The sequence below is a fragment of the Drosophila subpulchrella genome, chromosome 3L (assembly GCF_014743375.2).
Source record: "Drosophila subpulchrella strain 33 F10 #4 breed RU33 chromosome 3L, RU_Dsub_v1.1 Primary Assembly, whole genome shotgun sequence".
Taxonomy (NCBI): Eukaryota; Metazoa; Arthropoda; class Insecta; order Diptera; family Drosophilidae; genus Drosophila; species Drosophila subpulchrella.
The window spans coordinates 14,980,376-14,997,859 of record NC_050612.1 but is presented as its reverse complement, the minus strand read 5'-3'; the positions used below and the strand labels follow the sequence as shown (position 1 = coordinate 14,997,859).

Genomic DNA, 17,484 nt, shown 5'->3' with positions numbered 1-17,484 from the left:
AGATAAAATCAATATGAAGTTAGTTGTGGAAAGCCCTGAGTCTGCGACATTGAGAGTGGTCAAATAAATGGGTTGCTAGGTAGTTCAGTTGGACAATCCAAGAGTCGGGGCCATAAAAGAAAAGCGCTTTCCACGCCAACACAGCCAGCAACCACTTGATGCTTCCACTGAGTCAATAGTAGATAAATGGCAATTTCTTTCCGCCCGCTTTCTTGGGCCTTTGTTTGCACTTCGAGAAAAGCAAATAGCGCCAGGGGAGCCGCAAAACCAGTGGGTGGATGGAAAAACCAGAGTCACTTCCACTTGACTATTAAAATATGCGAAAACCCCACTAAACACATGCGTGGGCATCGCATCGCACCGTATCCCACTACCCAACTCATCAGCCGAAGCGATAAACCTAATGGTGCTGGCTAACTGATTGACCGACAAACGACTGGCTCCCAGGAGCCATCCACTTTCTATGTATTTACCCACGAGCTGAAGGATTTATGGTGGCCCCAGGGGATGGAGGATGCTTCCCACTCCGCTGAGAAGTCTCCCAGGCGGAGATGGAGTCCGGAACGGAGTCGAGGTCACGATGAATGGCAGCTCTTGATTTCGGAATAATTAACTTAGACAGCTAATTCGGAGAGGGGGGCTTGGAAGGGATGAGCTGTGACTCGGATTTAACTCAAGGATTGGAAAGGGTAATTGCATCAACATTTAATAAACCTAAAATTTACAATGTATACGCAATAATAATAAATTTTATTAAAGATAAACATCTGTTGTATATTGAAGTTAAACCAACTAAGAGTAATACATTTGATTAACAATGTATATATAGTATGTGTGTTTTATTATTACTTATGGCAATACATAAAGAAAGAGTAATATTACACAAGATAAAATGTGTGTCTCACTATTTGAAGCAATCATCGATCGGAGGCAGGTCCCCACTGCAGAAGTGCCAAGTGGACCAGGCAGGCCATCCTTGTTGACCCAGGACAGTTTGGGCACATCTCACCGACCTGCTGATGTCGTCGGTCAAGAGGTCATTGCAGCTCAGCCCGCAACCGTTGTGGGAGAACTTTCCACTCGGAGGCTGACACCAATAGAGGTCGTTGATCTGGAAGATTCCATAGTCGTTGGACCCATCGGAGTTGGGTGGACCGACCACTTCAGTTCGATAGGAACTCTCGTGCTCCGCAATGCAGGTCCACTTGCTCAGTTGGTCACGAGGGACTCCCAGATTTGACATCTCCCGAGCCAAGGAGCACCGATCCATGGTGCGGGCTTGTATAGCCGGAGCAGCCAGAGCCAGGACACAAATTACCAGAAAACACCTCATAGTGGTCCGAATGAGTTGAATGTCTATAAAATATTACTTGACTTTGCCAGCTCTCTCGCAGTATTTATACCCCAGAAGATTGCGAAATTCTGTGTAGTGAAATCAACATTAAACAAAGCCCCCTGTTAGTAATGCGCTGTTGCGATAAGAATTCTTCAGATAAATAATTGACTTATCTCTAAATATGCGGTCAGCGTAAATCGGAAGCAGATTTCCTAGTAAACCCCCTCTAAAGAAGACCTGTCATTTATAGGGCTTTGTCACCTCATTTCAGTAGATGTGCAAGAATACTCATTTTACCTTTCAGTCACAGGGTAAAACGATATATTATATGTATGCCGTTAGAAAAGAGATTTTAAAGACAATTAAATAAACTATATGGAAATAAAGAATGTGATTATAATGCAGTTTTGAAATCATGCCCAACGAATCTAGTAAATTTATCTTGCAAATAATAAATCATTTTTATTGGTATTTAAAGAAAGTAAAGTAAATATATATGCGTCATAAAAGTCCAGATTAAATGTGACAAATTCAAGAGCCTTTTGAAAGCAACTATCGATTGATGGCAGGCTTCCACTGCACGATTTCCAGGAGGACCAGGCCGACCATCCCTGCTGAGCCAGGACCTTCTGGGCGCATCTCACCGACTGGTTAATGTCGTCCTTGAGGATCTCATTGCAGCTTGTGCCGCAGCTGTTGTAGGAGAATTTTCCCTTGGATGGTTGGCACCAGTACAGGTCTTTCAGCTGGAAGATGCCATAGGAGTTGGACCCATCGGGATTGGATCTTCCCTCCGCATCCGTTTTGAAGGAACTCTCCCTCTCGGCGATGCAAGCCCACTTGGCCAACTGGTCACGAGGCACTCCCAGCTTGGCCATTTCCTTGGCCAGAGAGCATCGATCCATCTTTCGAGCCAGGATAGCTGATGATGTCTGAACCATGATACAAATCACCAGAAAGGATTTCATCATTAAGTGATTGAGTTGGATGTTGAGTGACAATTGTTGATAGTGATCCACTGTCTCAGAATATTTATACCCTTGGATATCACAATAATTCCTATAACTTCTTCAACTTTACACAATCGCCCTGATTAATAATATTTCTGCTCACTTGAATTCAGTTATCTGCAAATACTAATAAGTTAACGCCAAGAACATTTCTTAGAAAAGCTCTTTAAAGGAGACTTATCCTGTATTAGCTATACCCATAGCTTATGGGGAACTGGTTCAGCTAGAAGTGTATTTTCTTGAAAAAAACTTTTGCAGACTGTTGATATTGCCATAACATTTAGACAAGGTATAGATTTCTGTAACGGTTAAAATAACATTTTTTCAAGAAGATTGATGTTATATTTTTTTCAAAAATGGTTCCACAATGAAAATAATGCCTGTTTTTTATAGCTGATGACCTTAATTATCGATCCTAATCATTTTATGACTGATTAGGAAAAAAATAATTCTTTGTCAACTTTCGTGTTTTTCATAAGGGGGTTACTTCACATTTTTTGCAAAAATAATCTGAAAAAAAAAATGTTTCTGATTTTAATGCAAAACGGTAGGGATTTAAATTATGAGTTTAGCAAGGTATGACAACCCATATTTTAAACATTATTTCCATGGCTTTCCTTAAAATTCGGAATTTATTTTGGTCCAAGTAGGTAGGAATTACAACCCACTTTCTTGCGAAGTCCGCTCCTGGCTCTACGTGCCCAAAGCGCAACAGCATTGCAATTCTTAAGACACCCCCTTTTAAAAACGGGGAGCGGATGTGAGTCACTGCGCAGGCGCGCTAATTGTCAACCCCCAAGGGATGCCGCCAACCCCCCAACCTTTGCCCTGCCAGCGGTAAACAAAAACAAGTTGGACTCTCTCCACCAGAGAGAGAGAAAGTGAGTAAGAGAGAGCTTACGCCTGACAGCTGAAAGTCCCAAATTTCCCTGGCTCGGGCCTCCACTATAAGGCATTATATGGCACCACTCACATCTGGAATTCAGACGGGGACACTCAAGTACGCCAGCAACGTCAAGGAAATTATCGATTTTCGCATGTAAAGTGAAAAAAGTGACTTCGCTGGCAGAAAACTTTAGAGTTCCTAATACTCAAGTGAAATTCCAACGAAAAACAAATCGAATCGGACTCATTAGAGCCCCAGCTAGCCAGTAGTTGTGGGCGTGGCAGCTGGCCGGAGCCCAGGTCCCAAAACGACATGGCCGACAGCGAGTTCGAGGAGTTCCACAGGCCCATATTTGAGCCACACACGATTGCAGGATTCGGATCTGGTGCAGGCAGCAAGAAAAATAATCCCCATGCATTTTACTCGTAAGTTGAAAGGTTAAGGTTTATAGTTGGGTGCAATCGAAAGAAGTGATGGGAGTAACGGGAGACCAAGAAGCTGCACGTGTCCCGAAGAGCACCCCCTAAAAATGTAGTCGGTATCCTTGAAGGCATATATGTATTTGCAAGTTTGAGAACGAAAACAAAACTTTTCGAGAGTGCTACATCACTAAGGTTTTAAAATTACTTAAAACGGAGTCTAAGAGAATGATACAGTATATTTGTAAGCCAAAAGTTGATATCATTTTTTTACTGCGTACTTTGTGACCTTTATAAAAATGTGATTGCCATTTTCCAATTCACTCATCAATGAAATTCCTTTTACAGTCTAATTCCCAACGATGATATGGAGGATTCGCACTCCTCGAAGAGCGACGGCGATGGCTCCGATCAGGAGGACGGCATCGGCCTGGTGGACCATGAGCCCAAGATGCGGCAAGTGGAGGACGACGAGTTGGGCGATGGGCTGAAGGTCACTCTGTCCTCGGATGGCTCCCTGGACACCAACGACTCCTTCAACTCGCACCGACATCATCCGTTGAACCACCAGGATGCGATTGGTGGCTTCCTGGGCATGGACACCAGTGGATTGGGTGGCAACAGTGCTCCTGTGACCATAGGAGCTAGTACAGATCTGCTGGCCCCGAATTCGGCTGCCACCCGTCGTCGTCGCAAGTTGCCCGAAATACCCAAAAACAAGAAATGTAAGTGAGATGGGGAACTTAGATCCTGGTTAGAGTGTCCTGCATGAAAGTAGTCTCACGGGGCTAGTCCGGTCCTAGAAACACATATTTTGAAGCATCTTATCTAAATTAATATATAGAAGTAGTGTCAAAAATAAATAGTAACAGTATGGTTTAGAAATCTCCTGAACAGGTGTCTAAAAGTATGCAGCAATTTATTTTTAATCAACATCCCGAAGAAATAATGCGAAGAAATGCAGGTGTAAATATAAAGGCATACTTTTAGGCATATTTGAAAAAAGATTTCAAATTACTAGCTCCTTTGTAGTTTCTTTAACTTTCATGGTTTGACTTTAGTATCTTCTATTAACCGGACAGTCCTAGTCTAACTCCCTTCGTAGTGTCGGGCTAACCCACTCATGGCCTCGTTGCAGCTTCCATTCTGCATCTTCTAGGTGGCTCCAACTATGGCTCCCTGGCAGACGAGTTCCGCAATGGCGGTGGTGGCGGCGGAGGAGCTCCTCCAGCAGCTCGGAGTGGACAACAGCGCTCATTCCTGTCCCTCAAATGCGGCTACTTGATGGACGAGGACTCCAGTCCGGACTCGGAGAGGATGCAGAGTCTGGGCGACGTGGACAGTGGTCACAGCACTGCGCACTCCCCAAATGACTTCAAGAGCATGTCGCCGCAGATCACGTCTCCCGTTTCGCAATCCCCCTTCCCGCCGCCCTTTGGGGGCGTGCCCTTTGGCCAGCTGGAGATGCTGGAGGCCACCCATCGTGGCCTGCACAAGTTTGTGCCGCGGCACCACGACGAGATCGAGCTGGAGATCGGAGACGCCGTCTATGTGCAGAAGGAGGCCGAGGACCTGTGGTGCGAGGGCGTGAACCTGCGCACCGGCAGGCAGGGCATCTTCCCCTCGGCCTACGCCGTCGACCTGGACTACAACGAGTTCGATCCCACGGTGCAGCTGGTGAAGAAGGAGCGCTACCTACTGGGCTACCTCGGGTCCGTGGAGACGCTGGCGCACAAGGGCACGGGCGTCGTCTGCCAGGCGGTGCGCAAGATTGTCGGCGAGTACGGCAACTCACCCACCGGACAGACCTGCATCCTGGAGGTCTCCGACCAGGGACTGCGCATGGTGGATCGATCGGGCCCGAATGTGAGTAGGGGACATAGGTTGAAAGGGCCAATGGAACGAATAAAGAACGATTTCAAAATCGTATATCTTCCTCCTTACCTTACCTCGAGCTTTGATACAGTTCTTAAACGGTGGCTAAAAGTATGCAAGGTCTTTTATCACTGCATACTTTTAGACACCTTCATAAATGATTTCAAAGTCCTAGTGACTAAAAATATCAAAGGCTTCGATATCGGTGGAATTTATTCTTAACTTTATTTATTATTTAAAGTACTTACTTTTAAAGTACTTTTTTAATTTATATCCACTTAAGCCGTCTAAGGAAGCACCAATCATAATAATATACCTTTTCATTATAAGGAATCATAACAAAGCCATTTAATAAACCCACATTTCTCCCCCAACAGCAAAACAAAAAGGACAAGAAGCCTTGCATCGACTACTTCTACTCCCTGAAGAACGTATCCTTCTGCGCATTTCACCCTCGCGATCACCGCTTCATTGGCTTCATCACCAAACATCCCACGGTTCAGCGGTTCGCCTGTCACGTCTTCAAGGGCTCCGAGTCCACCAGACCAGTGGCCGAGGCAGTGGGGTAAGTCCCGGTACAGTGAGCCCTCCGAAAACATACCTCATACATACCCTCCTTCTTTCAGTCGTGCTTTTCAGCGATTCTACCAGAAATTCATTGAGACCGCTTACCCCATCGAGGACATCTACATTGAGTAGGCTTGCAAGATTTGCGGTTTGTGCTTCTAGTCGAAGAACTCATTAATCAATACGATATATTTTTTGTGCGGTTATTACGAATAAAAAAAAGATAAATCTCAAGAAATATTTGCTCTTCTTCAAAGAGATCTTAACAAACAGATTCAATAAGCTCGCAATAGAAACCCTAGCTATAGATTAATATCATTTACCCGTTCCTAATTATTGTGCAAGATCTTAGACATGTAAATAGTTAACTTTGGTTGAAAACTCCCACTTGACACTCAAGCTTCAAGCAATCAGCAATAGTTGCCCTTTATAGGAACCCCCTTTACACGAGTACATAGCATATAGACAACTGCACAACCATTATGTTTAACTCCTTTAAAGAGCCCCCAATTTTGTATCGGAAAGTCGGTAGCTCAGTTGGGTCTATTGTTTACATCAGAAATGATTAATTTTGATTGGTTTCTGGAACCCGAGACCCCACTGTAACCACAACCCTATCCTGGCAAAAGCACAAAATAGAGTGAGGCCAAAGTAATCTAGAGATCTTCGTATAACCTTAGTTTAGTTATGTCAATCTTTCAGTTACGAGACTCAACAATATCGAACACCAGCTGCTACATTTTCAAGTATTCTCAATAAAAACCCAGTTCTAAGCAGACGAATATATACTGTATATGTATACAAAAGAAATATATAAAGAAACTATAAATCAAAGAGGATTGTCTTTTTGGTATGGCTTAAAAGGGTGAGTACTGTAGTGGAGGTTTTTAATATTTCTAAAAAGTATGCAACGCTATTTTAAGCACTGCTAATTTATAGACCTAGTACGTAGAAGATAACAGCATCCCAAAAATATACTATTTCTTTAAAATAAAATGTAAACAGCCTGAAAGTCAGCTACTAACTTAACCAAAATCATTTTATATGCCGGTCTACTGACACCAATTAAATTTTATGTTAATCATAAAATGGCATGGCTCGCAATATTAATTATATATTTCCTACCTGTAAAGGCAATAGCTAACTGTAGCATTACTTGAAGATTAACTCATACTAACTTATCTCTAAAATTTATTTGAAGTGTGATATCTTATGGTGACTTCTTATGATAGCCCAGAGGTTCTCTTCTGGATTTTAGCATTAATTTTTAAGTCTCAATGCGCCTTCCGGATCTGTGCCAAAAACACAATCACACATTTTTATTAAATTGCCGGCGGAATGGAGGATAAATTGCTGTGTTATTATAATGGCGATACATCAGTTAGCCCCGGGGCTTCAATCATTATGCAATTTTTATGAAGTCAGCCAGCAGCTTTGGCTACTTTCTTTGGAGGGGGTTCATTGAACGAGTTGGCGGTGGGCCTGGCCCGATCTGCCTTTGGGCAACACGCTTTAACAGGAGCAGCGACTAAACTAAAACTAACTAAATTCGTGTCGCTTTTAATGAAAATGGATATGGATAACCATACCCCAAGTAGCCTTGGCAGCGACTTTGGTTTGGATCGCTGTGGGAACTGGTTTCGGGGTTGGGTTGGTGTTGGGGTTGGGAAAATCGCTGCGGCACTCGCTTGATGCACTTGTCGACTGGCCCGGCGTCTTGGCTCTATCAACAAATGTGGCCAATTACAGATTAAACGACAATTTCAATTTAAAAACGCTTGTAAAACAGACCAGCCGAAAAGCCAACCTGATTTATCAGAGTAGCGGCAGTGGCGGCAATAGACTTGTCGAACTAATGCGATATGAAAAGGGGTCTGGAGAGACTTTAATCTGTCATTTAAATGATGTATATAGGATATTACATATAAGATATGTAGGCAAGATGGTTATTATGCATAAAACAGCAAGAATATTTTTAAGTACCAAAAAAAATGATTGGCATAATTGGCAAAAGCTGTAAAACTAATTATTTTTATATTCCACACAGCAAGAAATAGCATTGGATAATGTGAAATAAATGTTGTACTAAGTATTTTTTGATTTGTCGCCCTTCAAAATGAGAAACTCAGAGTAAATATATATTTTCTAATTTTTTGAGAAGATTATAAAATTAGTCGAGCTGATTTTTATATACTTTGGGAACACTTTGGAACATAGAAAGATTTCCCCTTCTTTATTATGATACATATGTAAGTAGCTCTAGCTTCTAACTGGAAGCTTTTTAAAGTGATACTCTTGAAAAGCCACGCTTCATCTGAGGGCTTCTGATTTTCCCCCGTGCATGGTCGGATAGAACCGATGTTTGTAGAAATCCCCCAAACAAGTTCGCTATCTACGCGCCTGAAGAGCCGCGATGCCATGTGAAAAGCTACTCCAACCGGTGGCTTCAGTCGAGCCATCTGATCGCGGACTTCATTCAGTCTGCAACTCGCGTTTCAGCCGACCAGACGCGTTCGAATAGTGAATCCCAGCCAAAACCAATCCAAAGTCGAAAATCAAAACACCCGAGGTATAGTCGTCTGGTAAAGTGAAGATCGGGTGGAAGTCGAGTCAATCAAAGCGAGGCAGCTAATAAAAAGTGCTAATGGTGTGTTTAAAATATGAATAAACCGAGTATGCCTGGGCCACAAAAACGGTTACAAAAAAAGCAACCAATGCCACAACCACAACGGTTATAGCAATAACAAAAAGAGATTTTCTTTTTTCGTGGGACGAAGAAATCGCATTTGCATTTCACCGCACCGTCTTGGCCAGTAGATTAAATTGGATCAAATCGATGGAGGTTTTGGTTTATTTGTTATGTTTGTGTGCGCGTTTCGGCTTAGAGTGCTACTTTCATAAAAAGGTTGCCAGTCACCAGATTCTGGAATAATAAATATCTGAATGCAAATATTGGAAACCCGTTAGGAAGAGCCCAGCCGATTCGAAACAATAGGAGATTTTGAGGGACTCGCAGCGGGAGTGGGTAAGTCTATCATCTATCTATCTATAGATCTGTCGATATGATCGATTGTAACTGTCACAACAAACGGGTTGGTATTTGGTATTCCCTGCTAGTTTCAGAAATCCATAAAAACGTTTTACTGGCTGAATTCGCCAATGCACTCACCCCGTTGCTCTGCATGAATCAAAGTTATTAAATAATTAATGGCCAGCGGTGCAAAAAGAAAAACACAGATAGCTGCATGTTTGGGGCATTACTTACGGCCTGCTTAGCTAGACGTCCGTATCGCGTCTCTCATTAGGCCAACCATGAAGCTCCAGAACCCCAGCCCCAGACTCATAAAGGTAGCACCTCAATCTCGCCGGCATGGTGTGCAGATCATTTAGCCATCGATTTGCATCTCGAAGAAAGCGGCTCGTCGTTGGCTCTAATTTTTGGCAATTACATAAAGCTTGTTCCCCGGGGGTTCGTTCCACAAATGATGCGGTTTAAACAAGCCACAAGTTGGTGATCCAAAAAAGAGAGCAGACAGAAATCGAAACCATTTTCCCAGAAGACGTTTATTTTTGGGCAGAATGATGGATATATCAGTCTCTTCCTAATTGATCGGTTACTATTGGTCTATCCACACGGACTACTCTTTCAGCCACATTCAGATAGGCCTCGTATTCCACTTGATCAGGGGTGGTATCGTAATGGTAGTGACCACCCCAGTTTTCGAAGGAAAACGAGTGAAAGTGCTGCAGCCTTAAGTCCAGACCCATGTCCTTGGTCACCAAAGTGCCCACCGCATTCAGCTGGGCGGGCATTTCGTAGAACTTGAGCCAGTTTTGGATCTGTTCCTGGGTGTGAATAGGGGTCTTGCTGAAGTCCCGCATCACGTGCTGGTGGACACACCCCTTCCTGACCACAAAGATCCCTCCCAGACCCACCGCCTTATCGCCGTAGTGCTTCTCCAGACCTTTTCGCATACATTCCACAAAGTTCTCCTCACCAGTTCGCTGTTTTGCGGATATTTTGAGAACTTCACCTGGTTTTCCCTCGCTGAGGAAGAGATTTAGGATCAGGGCGCAACGGGGTTCGGTCTGGGGAATCTTCTCCAGAACACAATCCTCATTTTCTCCCCTCACAGTGGCTGTGTAGCTTCCCTGGGTAAATTCATCGTCTTCATTGAGGGAAAAATTAAAGATGCCCTCGCAATTGGAATGACGAATGGGCCAAGGACCTGCTCCTGGACCCACAGCAAAAATCTTTCCAGTACCTTGAGCCCTGCGAGTAATCTCCTTTAAGTTATACAGCTTGTCGCGTTGGACTAGGGGTCGCAAATAGGGTGGTCCACCTGCTTCCAGTAGAGTGGCTTTACCACCCAGACCACTCTCCACCAGGCCAAATTGGGGGTCCTTTAGATCGGGACAAGGTCCCACACTAACATCAACGGTTCGAAAGTTCTCACTCAGAGCACCCAGTATAACTGGAGGGCAAGAGAAAAGCTCAGTACTATTTTTGTCAAGTATTCTCTCTAGTAGTTCTCACCTTTTTGCAGTTCTGAGAGGGTCGGCACATGAAGTGGTTTCTCTTCGAAGAGCAGCTGATCCGTTTGAAGGTGACTCTGGCTCATCTTATCTCTGCAAATATTTCGATATGATTTGAGGGACTTGCCTTGCTGGAGGTACACCATTGACTGACTGAAATACCATCGTCTGGTAAAAGTGTCAGCTATTCGAATGCCTGTCATGATAGTACTTTTCTGCTGATACAGGGTTTCCGCTGATATATGTATAATATTGTGGTTTTTCTTTTTTAGTTTAATTTTGTGATAAAGAAGGTGTACCAGAACTCTAATTTGTGGTTATAATTTTAAAAACTTAACTGCAGTTTAATTTTGTTTTGTAACCTTTAAGAATATTAGCAATTTTGGGGTAAGCCTGATAGCCACATACATTTCCTTACATAGATATACCAGTTTCTTAAAAAATCAACTAAGACCACTTTTAATTTCGAGCTTATGTTTTGTTTATTTACTATGATTTACGGGGGCTTGGGGTTCGGGCAATGGAAAAGTCGTCTACAACTAGATACGGCAGATAAGATCTAGTCTCGTCCCACCTTGTGCGTGGCCACCGGTTTGTCCACCCTGACCACCCTCTCGGCCACATTCAAATAGGCCTCGTACTCCACAATATCCGGGGTGGTGTCGTAATGGTAGTGACCGCCCCAGTTCTCGAAGGAGAAGGAGTGGAAGTGCTGCAGGCGGAGGTCGAGGTCGTGCTCCTTGGTCACCAGAGTTCCCACGGCATTCAGCTGGGCGGGCATCTCGTAGAACTTGAGCCACTCGTTGACCTCCGCGTCGCTGTTGATGGGCGTCTTGCTGAAGTCCCGCATCACGTGCTGGTGGGCAGCACCCTTCTTGATCACGAAGATACCGCCCAAACCCACCACCTTGTCGCCATAGTGGACCTCCAGACCCTTCCGGATGCACTCGATGAAGTTCTGTTCGCCAGTGCGCTGCTTGGCGCTGATTTTCAGGACCTGACCGGGTTTTCCCTGGCTGAGGAAGAGGTTCAGAAGCAGGGCGCAGCGGGGTTCCGAGTGGGGGATCTTCTCCAGGACGCACTCCTCCTGCGCTCCCCTTACGGTGGCCGTATAGCTGCCATTCGTGAGCTCATCCTTCTCACTCACCGAGAGATTGAAGATGCCCTCACAGTTGGATCCCCGGATGGGCCAAGGACCTGCTCCTGCTCCCACCGCGAAGATCTTGCCAGGACCCTGGATCTTCCTCGTGATCTCGGCGATGTTGTACAGCTTGTCGCGCTGCACCAGGGGCAGCAGGAAGGGAGGACCGCCTGCCTCCAGCAGGGTGGGTTTGCCACCCAGTCCACTCTCCACCAGGCTGAACTGCTTGGCCTTGAGGTCCGGACAAGGACCCACACTCACGTCCACCTGGGCGAAGTTGGCACTCAACGCACCCTGTATAACTGGAGAGAGGAGAAGAGAAATCCATTAGAGCTTTATCTCGACCTCCATCTAGACGACATATAGCGAAAAGCTAAGCCAAAAGCTTTCGGTTCAATCATATGTTTGTGTTTTGGATTGCTCAATGAAAACAGAAATAACAGAACAGTACCGACCAAAAACCGGCTATGGAAAGTTCGGCACTGTTCTTCTGAAGGTCATTTGCACATGCCTTTCGGGCGAATATGGCACGTATTGTTATCTCTGGGATCTCAAATCTGGAATCTCTGGGAACTCGGAACTCACCGTTCTGCAGCTCCGACAATGGGGGCACATACAGCGGCTTCTCCTCGAAGAGCAGTTGCTCTGTGCTCAGTTGGCTCTGGCTCATTTTGGCTGGAGGTGTGTCCTAGTTACTCTACTCCTTAGTATTAATCTGGCCTAGTTCTGATTCAGGTTCCTCGGTTCCTTTCTCTCGAACAGCGAAAACTCTACCGCTCGCTAGATCGTTGCAAACACGACTGTCTGTTAAAACCAGATGGGGTCTCGTTTTTTAAAGTTCAGTGCTCGGCACCCGGTTTGCCCTATAGTTAACATTGCTGGTCGGTTCGTACAGGGTGCATTCGTTGATAAGATAAACTCTTGTGCCGTATTTAGTTTAATTAGAGTCGAGATTCGAGTTCCTGAGGTTCTTTGGGGGGAGGAACAATGGCTATCCATCAGCTCTCACGCCTAATGCGCATGTCAGGAAGGCATATTTACGATGCGGTTAATTCAGTTACAGTAGCCCCTCCACTTAACGACCTAAGTCAACGTAACCTACCCACTTTTCCCTGGTCTCGGGTGTCCAAGAAACTTTCCACTTCGTTGTCGTCACTTTCACTGGCAGAAAAGGTTCTATAGGGCTTAGGCCCATTATAAAAGAGACCCTAAAATAACTGGTTGCTGCTCCATTTTATGACTCACATTTACATATTCTTTGTAAAGCTGGCTCCATGAAAGTTGTTCTAGAAACTCGCTCTATAATTAATGCCTAATCAAATATGTTTTTTAATACTAATTTAAAATTAAGTTTTGTTTGCCCAGGTACACGGAGAAAATGTTTGAAAAGAATTTATAATCGGATGGATTAAATTTCGAATTAATCATGATCGAAATGCAGAAGTTCGAGTTTTGAATATCTGTTTCTCGCCCTTACTCACAGAAATTGTAGTCCCAATCTTTCTCTTCTCCTTCTTTTCCGATCTTAAATCGATCTTATTTTTGAACAGAGAGCTATCAAAGTATGGCAATGTTCAATATCACTTTAACATTCTTCAATGGGCATACATAGAAACCCTGTGAGTAATCATCATATATTGTTTCTGTGTAGTGAAAATCCCTCTGTAGCACCTTTTACTGTGCCCCACTGATAAGTCCAGCCCTCTTTCGGCCGGTGACCACTGATAGTGCCCGTGGTTGGGTCTACGATCGTGTTTTGTCATTTAGCGGTCACGTTTACTACGTCAGTGGCCGCAGCAGATAAGCCTAGTTGTGGTTTCCATATAGCGTATATAGGTGGAATGTAGTTCAATTCGGGTGTTTCTTGGGTCAAGCCGCAAGTGCTGGGCGTACAAATCGAGCAAGGGCGCTAATTTGATGTATTGCCCGACTAATGATCAGAACAGATTGGCTGGCCTGAATCTCTTTGGATGATAGATAGCGTGTCATAAGATGTGCCGAGAAATGACAGCTTCCACGCCTCACAGAAGAGCCATTTGGCCGTCCAGGATCATGTCCAAACTGGTCCATGCAATCCATCATTTCGCCGATGGATGTATGGTTTATCATAATTACAAGCAGCCATCCGAAGAGCCATCTACAGGCATTTGTTCTGGGGTGACCCCAATACCAAGTTTAAGAACTCGTTGCTGACCCAATTCTGCTGGCCGCCACTTCACTTTTTTACAACGCCGTCCATTGGCAAACTGGTTGGGAGAATTGTGTCAGTTGTGATACTCGTCGTTGCATCCATGCGCACTTCCAGCTTCCAACTCTAACATATGTTGTCCATGTCCATGTCCATGTCACATTAGGCAATGTTTGACGACGGCCGCCGATCCGCGATTTTGTAAGATGGGCAATCGCAGCAGCAGGGGCGTGGACATAACCGCCGAGGAGGGGGCCGCCGGCGAGGGCAACTCCAGGTTCAACACCCGTCGGCGATACCAGCAGCACAAGCGGGAGTACTGTCTCCAGAGCGAGTACCGCTCCAAGACCCTGCCCGCCCGCCATCCGCATCACAACGATCCGCAACAGAGCCAGCGGAAGGCCCAAGACACCCAGGAGCGATTGGGCTCGAGCAGTTGCTTGGGAGCCGGTCAGAATGCCTCAAATAACGCAACACCGCACAATGGAGAGACGTCGAGGGTGCTGTTTCTGCTCTACTTGATACACCGCACCTGGAACGTGGTCATGGACACGATGGACTCACGCACCAAGAGGTAAGATGGAGTGTTGTATCGATCTAGAAAAAACTATGGCGCTATGACACTGGCTTACAAAATATCTGAGATAACTTTTAAAAAACAAAGTACAACATTTATGGATGGAACTACTTTAAAATTCGATCTGCTTCATTTTACACAGCACTTATTGTAATAACGGTTGGTTTTAAGATTATAATAACAATAATTTCCTTTAGTCTTGAAAGTAGTTTAATATTCAATGAAGCAGCTTGAATTTAAGAGCTGCTATAACACAAGAAACATATTTTAACAAAGATCGGAGTAGGTATATAAATATAGCTTTCATAAAACCACAAACCAGTTAGTTTTCCGAATTTGAAGCCAATGTCATAACACCTTAAGAAAGTGTCATAATGCCCTTACTAATTTTTGAACTTCAAGCAGTCGTTCGCAGCGAGGGGACTCCCCCCAGAAAGAGGCACCCGTGGAGATCGAGCTCCAGCCACGACCTCTAGATGAAGAGTGCTCCATTGGCATCACAGACTTGGATGCCTCCTCGTTCTGCTCCCAATACTCCTGCTGCAGCTGCAGCTACTGCGATGTGGGGACAACCGGGACACAGACGAATGTCTACAGCTCCATTGGCGACGACTACTCCCTGGACTCCATGTACGAGGCGGGAAAGTCGGTTGTTGACAGGTGAGCAGAACCAAAGACTGTTTAAGATTAAGTGAGCGCCATGGCAGGCAGCTTTTGTCAGCAGTGGATATATTGCATGCTTTCAGGCTGTAGCTAAGCCAAAACTATAAAACCAATTTAAAAGTGTTGCTTGCATTTCAGCTGAATTCTTAATTATCGTGTTTGAGTTAAAGAAATTAACTTATCAAGCTGTTCATATTGTTATTAATTAAATAATGGGTATGACCATTTAATTTATTTTAATTAATTAATCGATTAAGTTAATCAAATAATATTATTTAAAAAAAGAAAGATATCCTTACATAATATAAGTTACCACAGATATGTGCTAGCTGTAAAATCCTGGGGAGTCCCACATTTATTAGATGGTTTATTTTATACTGATCTGACTTGATCGGTGATAGTGCTTATTTGACAAAATTTTATCGGATCCAATATAACCGGCACACCTACAACTCGTAATTATCTCTATTGATATTCTGGCTATATTGGGCATTAAAGATGCTCTAAGACACTGGGCAGTCTTCATAATAATTTATAGATTTTTTGGATCTCCCTAAGGTTAACAAGTTTGAGCTCTTGGAATATATCAGCAAACTGTTTTGTCATAACGACCCCTACCGTAAGCTAGTTGTTAACATTAATTTCGATTTCTTGGTAAAGACACTTATACTTGCTAAATTGGGTTCGATTCTATTGGGGTCTGGATTGGCACATTCTTCAAACTAATCACAGTTTGTGGTCGTGCTCCAAGAATCGAGCCGAAGATTCCCTCAGGCGCCTGACAGTCTTCATTAATTCGGAGGTGTGCAGTTGCTACCGTTGCTCACAAGCGGGGTCTTATAAAAGAAGTCTTATACACCCAGTCTATGGGAGAGCTCTCTCTCTCTTACGATCTCTTCTTCGTAAGCGACTATGACTTCGGTTTTTAAGCTCGTCTTGGGTTCAGGCCAAGTTTTAAACTTCGGATCAGTTGGTGCGTGACTTTAGTTCGAGACGGACGTGTAGATCGCAGAAAGCGGATTTTTAAACTCGGTTTTGGCTAGCAATTAGACGAACGATGGCTTAGCTAGACGGTCGAAAAGGTCTAGCCAAGTTCAATCGACAGATCGATCATCGCGAAGCAAGCAAAGTGGGTCCTCGGAAGCCAAACGGCAGTGAACTCCCATTTCAAACACCTCTCGAACATCAAGTGTCGCTGACGATTACGCGATATGAATTTTCCTATTGTGTATTCTCGGAAGAAACGAGTTTGATTGGATAGAAAAGTGCGGTATTGGCACCCGGGCCCCCTTTTAACATCAGCCCCCCCCCTCGATTCTTGGGCTAACAGCATCGCGAGTGGAGTGCATTCTGCTGCTAACGGTAAAACGAGTACTGGACCCGGCTAGAACTGGCCCCAACTGGCCTATTGCAGCATCCACCATAATAATAAGAGTGGTTCTTGCTCCGGAGTTCTTCGCTTCGTACTAATCTCCTCATCTCCTCAATTTATGCCTCTTGTTCGATGACGACGCAAAGTGCAGTGTGGATGCTAGTTAGCCTTACTCGATCCTAACCATCATCGTCGTAGAATTTGAGAACGTTCTGCAGTGGCCCAATTCGGAATCGGGTCAATAAGCTGTATCTGGATTTCGGAGCCTGAACTGGAATCCAGGTTCTCCAGAGAGGATAGGCAAAATAGGTAAGCCAGTTTTCCCAACCAAGCCAACTAAGTCAGAGGGTCAGGCTTTCATTAACTTCGCTCGTTCGGAAGACCCACTTGGTCAAGATCTAGATGGGATATGCCTCTGGTTTTTTGGGCCTTATATGCTAATGGCCTCCGACTTTCTATCTTCACTGCTGCCCAAACCTAGATATGTAAATCTCCGTGTGGGCAGCTCTGACATTGAACTGTGACGCCCACACAACCATCACAAGCTAGAAAGAAACTGTCGAGAATTCGAGGAAAAAAGAAAAAGAACCCAAGAAAAAATGAGACATGGTGCGTGTGCGTTATAAAAGCATGAAAACAAATTACGTTTAACTGTACTCATGGAAAATTGAAGTGAAAATTGAATTGGCAGCGGCACGAGACTTCAAAGTCTTCGCAGCAGCCCCAATCCGAGTAACAATGCCACTTTGTCCAGATGCGAGAAGACAAAGAAGAGGCCACAAAAGAAACCAGATTGTAAATAAATAAATAACAGTCATAAGACTCAGGCACAGGCCCCAAAAAAAAGACTGAAAAATGAAAAAGCGAGTGTATGCCGAACTACAGAAAATATGTTCCGGTCTGATTTAACAATT

General features: G+C 44.3%; 6 protein-coding genes across 10 annotated transcripts in view; 2 read left to right on the top strand and 4 right to left on the bottom strand.

The window, feature by feature from the left end:
• Positions 1–776: 776 nt before the first annotated feature.
• LOC119553490 (lysozyme X-like) lies at positions 777–1,358 on the bottom strand. Its single transcript, XM_037863898.1, has one exon. It carries the CDS (start codon positions 1,331–1,333, stop codon positions 905–907), a length of 429 nt encoding a protein of 142 aa, XP_037719826.1. The 5' UTR covers positions 1,334–1,358; the 3' UTR covers positions 777–904.
• A 340-nt stretch (positions 1,359–1,698) lies between these two features.
• LOC119555408 (lysozyme P-like) lies at positions 1,699–2,307 on the bottom strand. Its single transcript, XM_037866765.1, has 2 exons — positions 1,864–2,307; positions 1,699–1,707 (listed from the first exon to the last, which is right to left on the bottom strand). The coding sequence occupies exons 1-2, from the start codon at positions 2,305–2,307 to the stop codon at positions 1,699–1,701; spliced, it is 453 nt and encodes a 150-aa protein (XP_037722693.1).
• Positions 2,308–3,320: 1,013 nt separating this feature from the next.
• On the top strand, positions 3,321–6,315 carry LOC119554914 (JNK-interacting protein 1). Of its 2 annotated transcripts, none has more exons than XM_037866018.1 (5): positions 3,321–3,657; positions 4,000–4,376; positions 4,811–5,517; positions 5,904–6,091; positions 6,153–6,315. In XM_037866018.1, the coding sequence occupies exons 1-5, from the start codon at positions 3,545–3,547 to the stop codon at positions 6,223–6,225; spliced, it is 1,458 nt and encodes a 485-aa protein (XP_037721946.1). In that variant the 5' UTR covers positions 3,321–3,544; the 3' UTR covers positions 6,226–6,315. The 2 variants fall into 2 exon arrangements, with proteins under 2 accessions (XP_037721946.1, XP_037721945.1); XM_037866017.1 differs by having other exon boundaries at positions 4,790–5,517.
• A 2,320-nt stretch (positions 6,316–8,635) lies between these two features.
• The window catches only part of LOC119555577, a 28,154-nt gene continuing 19,305 nt past the window's right edge, over positions 8,636–17,484 (top strand). The window contains exons 1-3 of one of the 3 annotated variants that reach the window (XM_037867047.1): positions 8,636–9,118; positions 14,125–14,532; positions 14,941–15,195. In XM_037867047.1, the coding sequence (XP_037722975.1) occupies positions 14,165–14,532; positions 14,941–15,195 (623 nt within the window). In that variant the 5' untranslated portion in view covers positions 8,636–9,118; positions 14,125–14,164. Of the gene's footprint in view, positions 9,119–14,124; positions 14,533–14,937; positions 15,196–16,183; positions 16,880–17,484 lie in introns of those variants that run through there. The other 2 variants (XM_037867046.1, XM_037867048.1) reach the window with 2 other exon arrangements.
• Positions 9,671–11,111, bottom strand: LOC119555579 (ester hydrolase C11orf54 homolog). 2 transcript variants are annotated; one of them, XM_037867052.1, is made up of 3 exons: positions 11,048–11,111; positions 10,631–10,722; positions 9,671–10,568 (listed from the first exon to the last, which is right to left on the bottom strand). In XM_037867052.1, exons 2-3 carry the CDS (start codon positions 10,713–10,715, stop codon positions 9,685–9,687), a joined length of 969 nt encoding a protein of 322 aa, XP_037722980.1. In that variant the 5' UTR covers positions 10,716–10,722; positions 11,048–11,111; the 3' UTR covers positions 9,671–9,684. The 2 variants fall into 2 exon arrangements, with proteins under 2 accessions (XP_037722980.1, XP_037722979.1); XM_037867051.1 differs by lacking the exon at positions 11,048–11,111 and having other exon boundaries at positions 10,631–10,760.
• Positions 11,087–12,582, bottom strand: LOC119555578 (ester hydrolase C11orf54 homolog). The gene is made up of 2 exons (XM_037867049.1): positions 12,356–12,582; positions 11,087–12,072 (listed from the first exon to the last, which is right to left on the bottom strand). The coding sequence occupies exons 1-2, from the start codon at positions 12,438–12,440 to the stop codon at positions 11,189–11,191; spliced, it is 969 nt and encodes a 322-aa protein (XP_037722977.1). The 5' UTR covers positions 12,441–12,582; the 3' UTR covers positions 11,087–11,188.

Coding starts and splice junctions, on each gene's coding strand:
- LOC119553490 (XM_037863898.1), bottom strand. CDS start 1,333: ATGAGGTGTTTTCTGGTAATTTGTGTCCTGGCTCTGGCTGCTCCGGCT.
- LOC119555408 (XM_037866765.1), bottom strand. CDS start 2,307: ATGATGAAATCCTTTCTGGTGATTTGTATCATGGTTCAGACATCATCA.
- LOC119554914 (XM_037866017.1), top strand. CDS start 3,545: ATGGCCGACAGCGAGTTCGAGGAGTTCCACAGGCCCATATTTGAGCCA. Junction 3,658..3,999: donor AATCCCCATGCATTTTACTC/GTAAGTTGAAAG, acceptor TTCCTTTTACAG/TCTAATTCCCAACGATGATA. Junction 6,092..6,152: donor CCAGTGGCCGAGGCAGTGGG/GTAAGTCCCGGT, acceptor TCCTTCTTTCAG/TCGTGCTTTTCAGCGATTCT.
- LOC119555579 (XM_037867052.1), bottom strand. CDS start 10,715: ATGAGCCAGAGTCACCTTCAAACGGATCAGCTGCTCTTCGAAGAGAAA. Junction 10,569..10,630: donor CCTCTCAGAACTGCAAAAAG/GTGAGAACTACT, acceptor CTTGCCCTCCAG/TTATACTGGGTGCTCTGAGT.
- LOC119555578 (XM_037867049.1), bottom strand. CDS start 12,440: ATGAGCCAGAGCCAACTGAGCACAGAGCAACTGCTCTTCGAGGAGAAG. Junction 12,073..12,355: donor ATTGTCGGAGCTGCAGAACG/GTGAGTTCCGAG, acceptor TCCTCTCTCCAG/TTATACAGGGTGCGTTGAGT.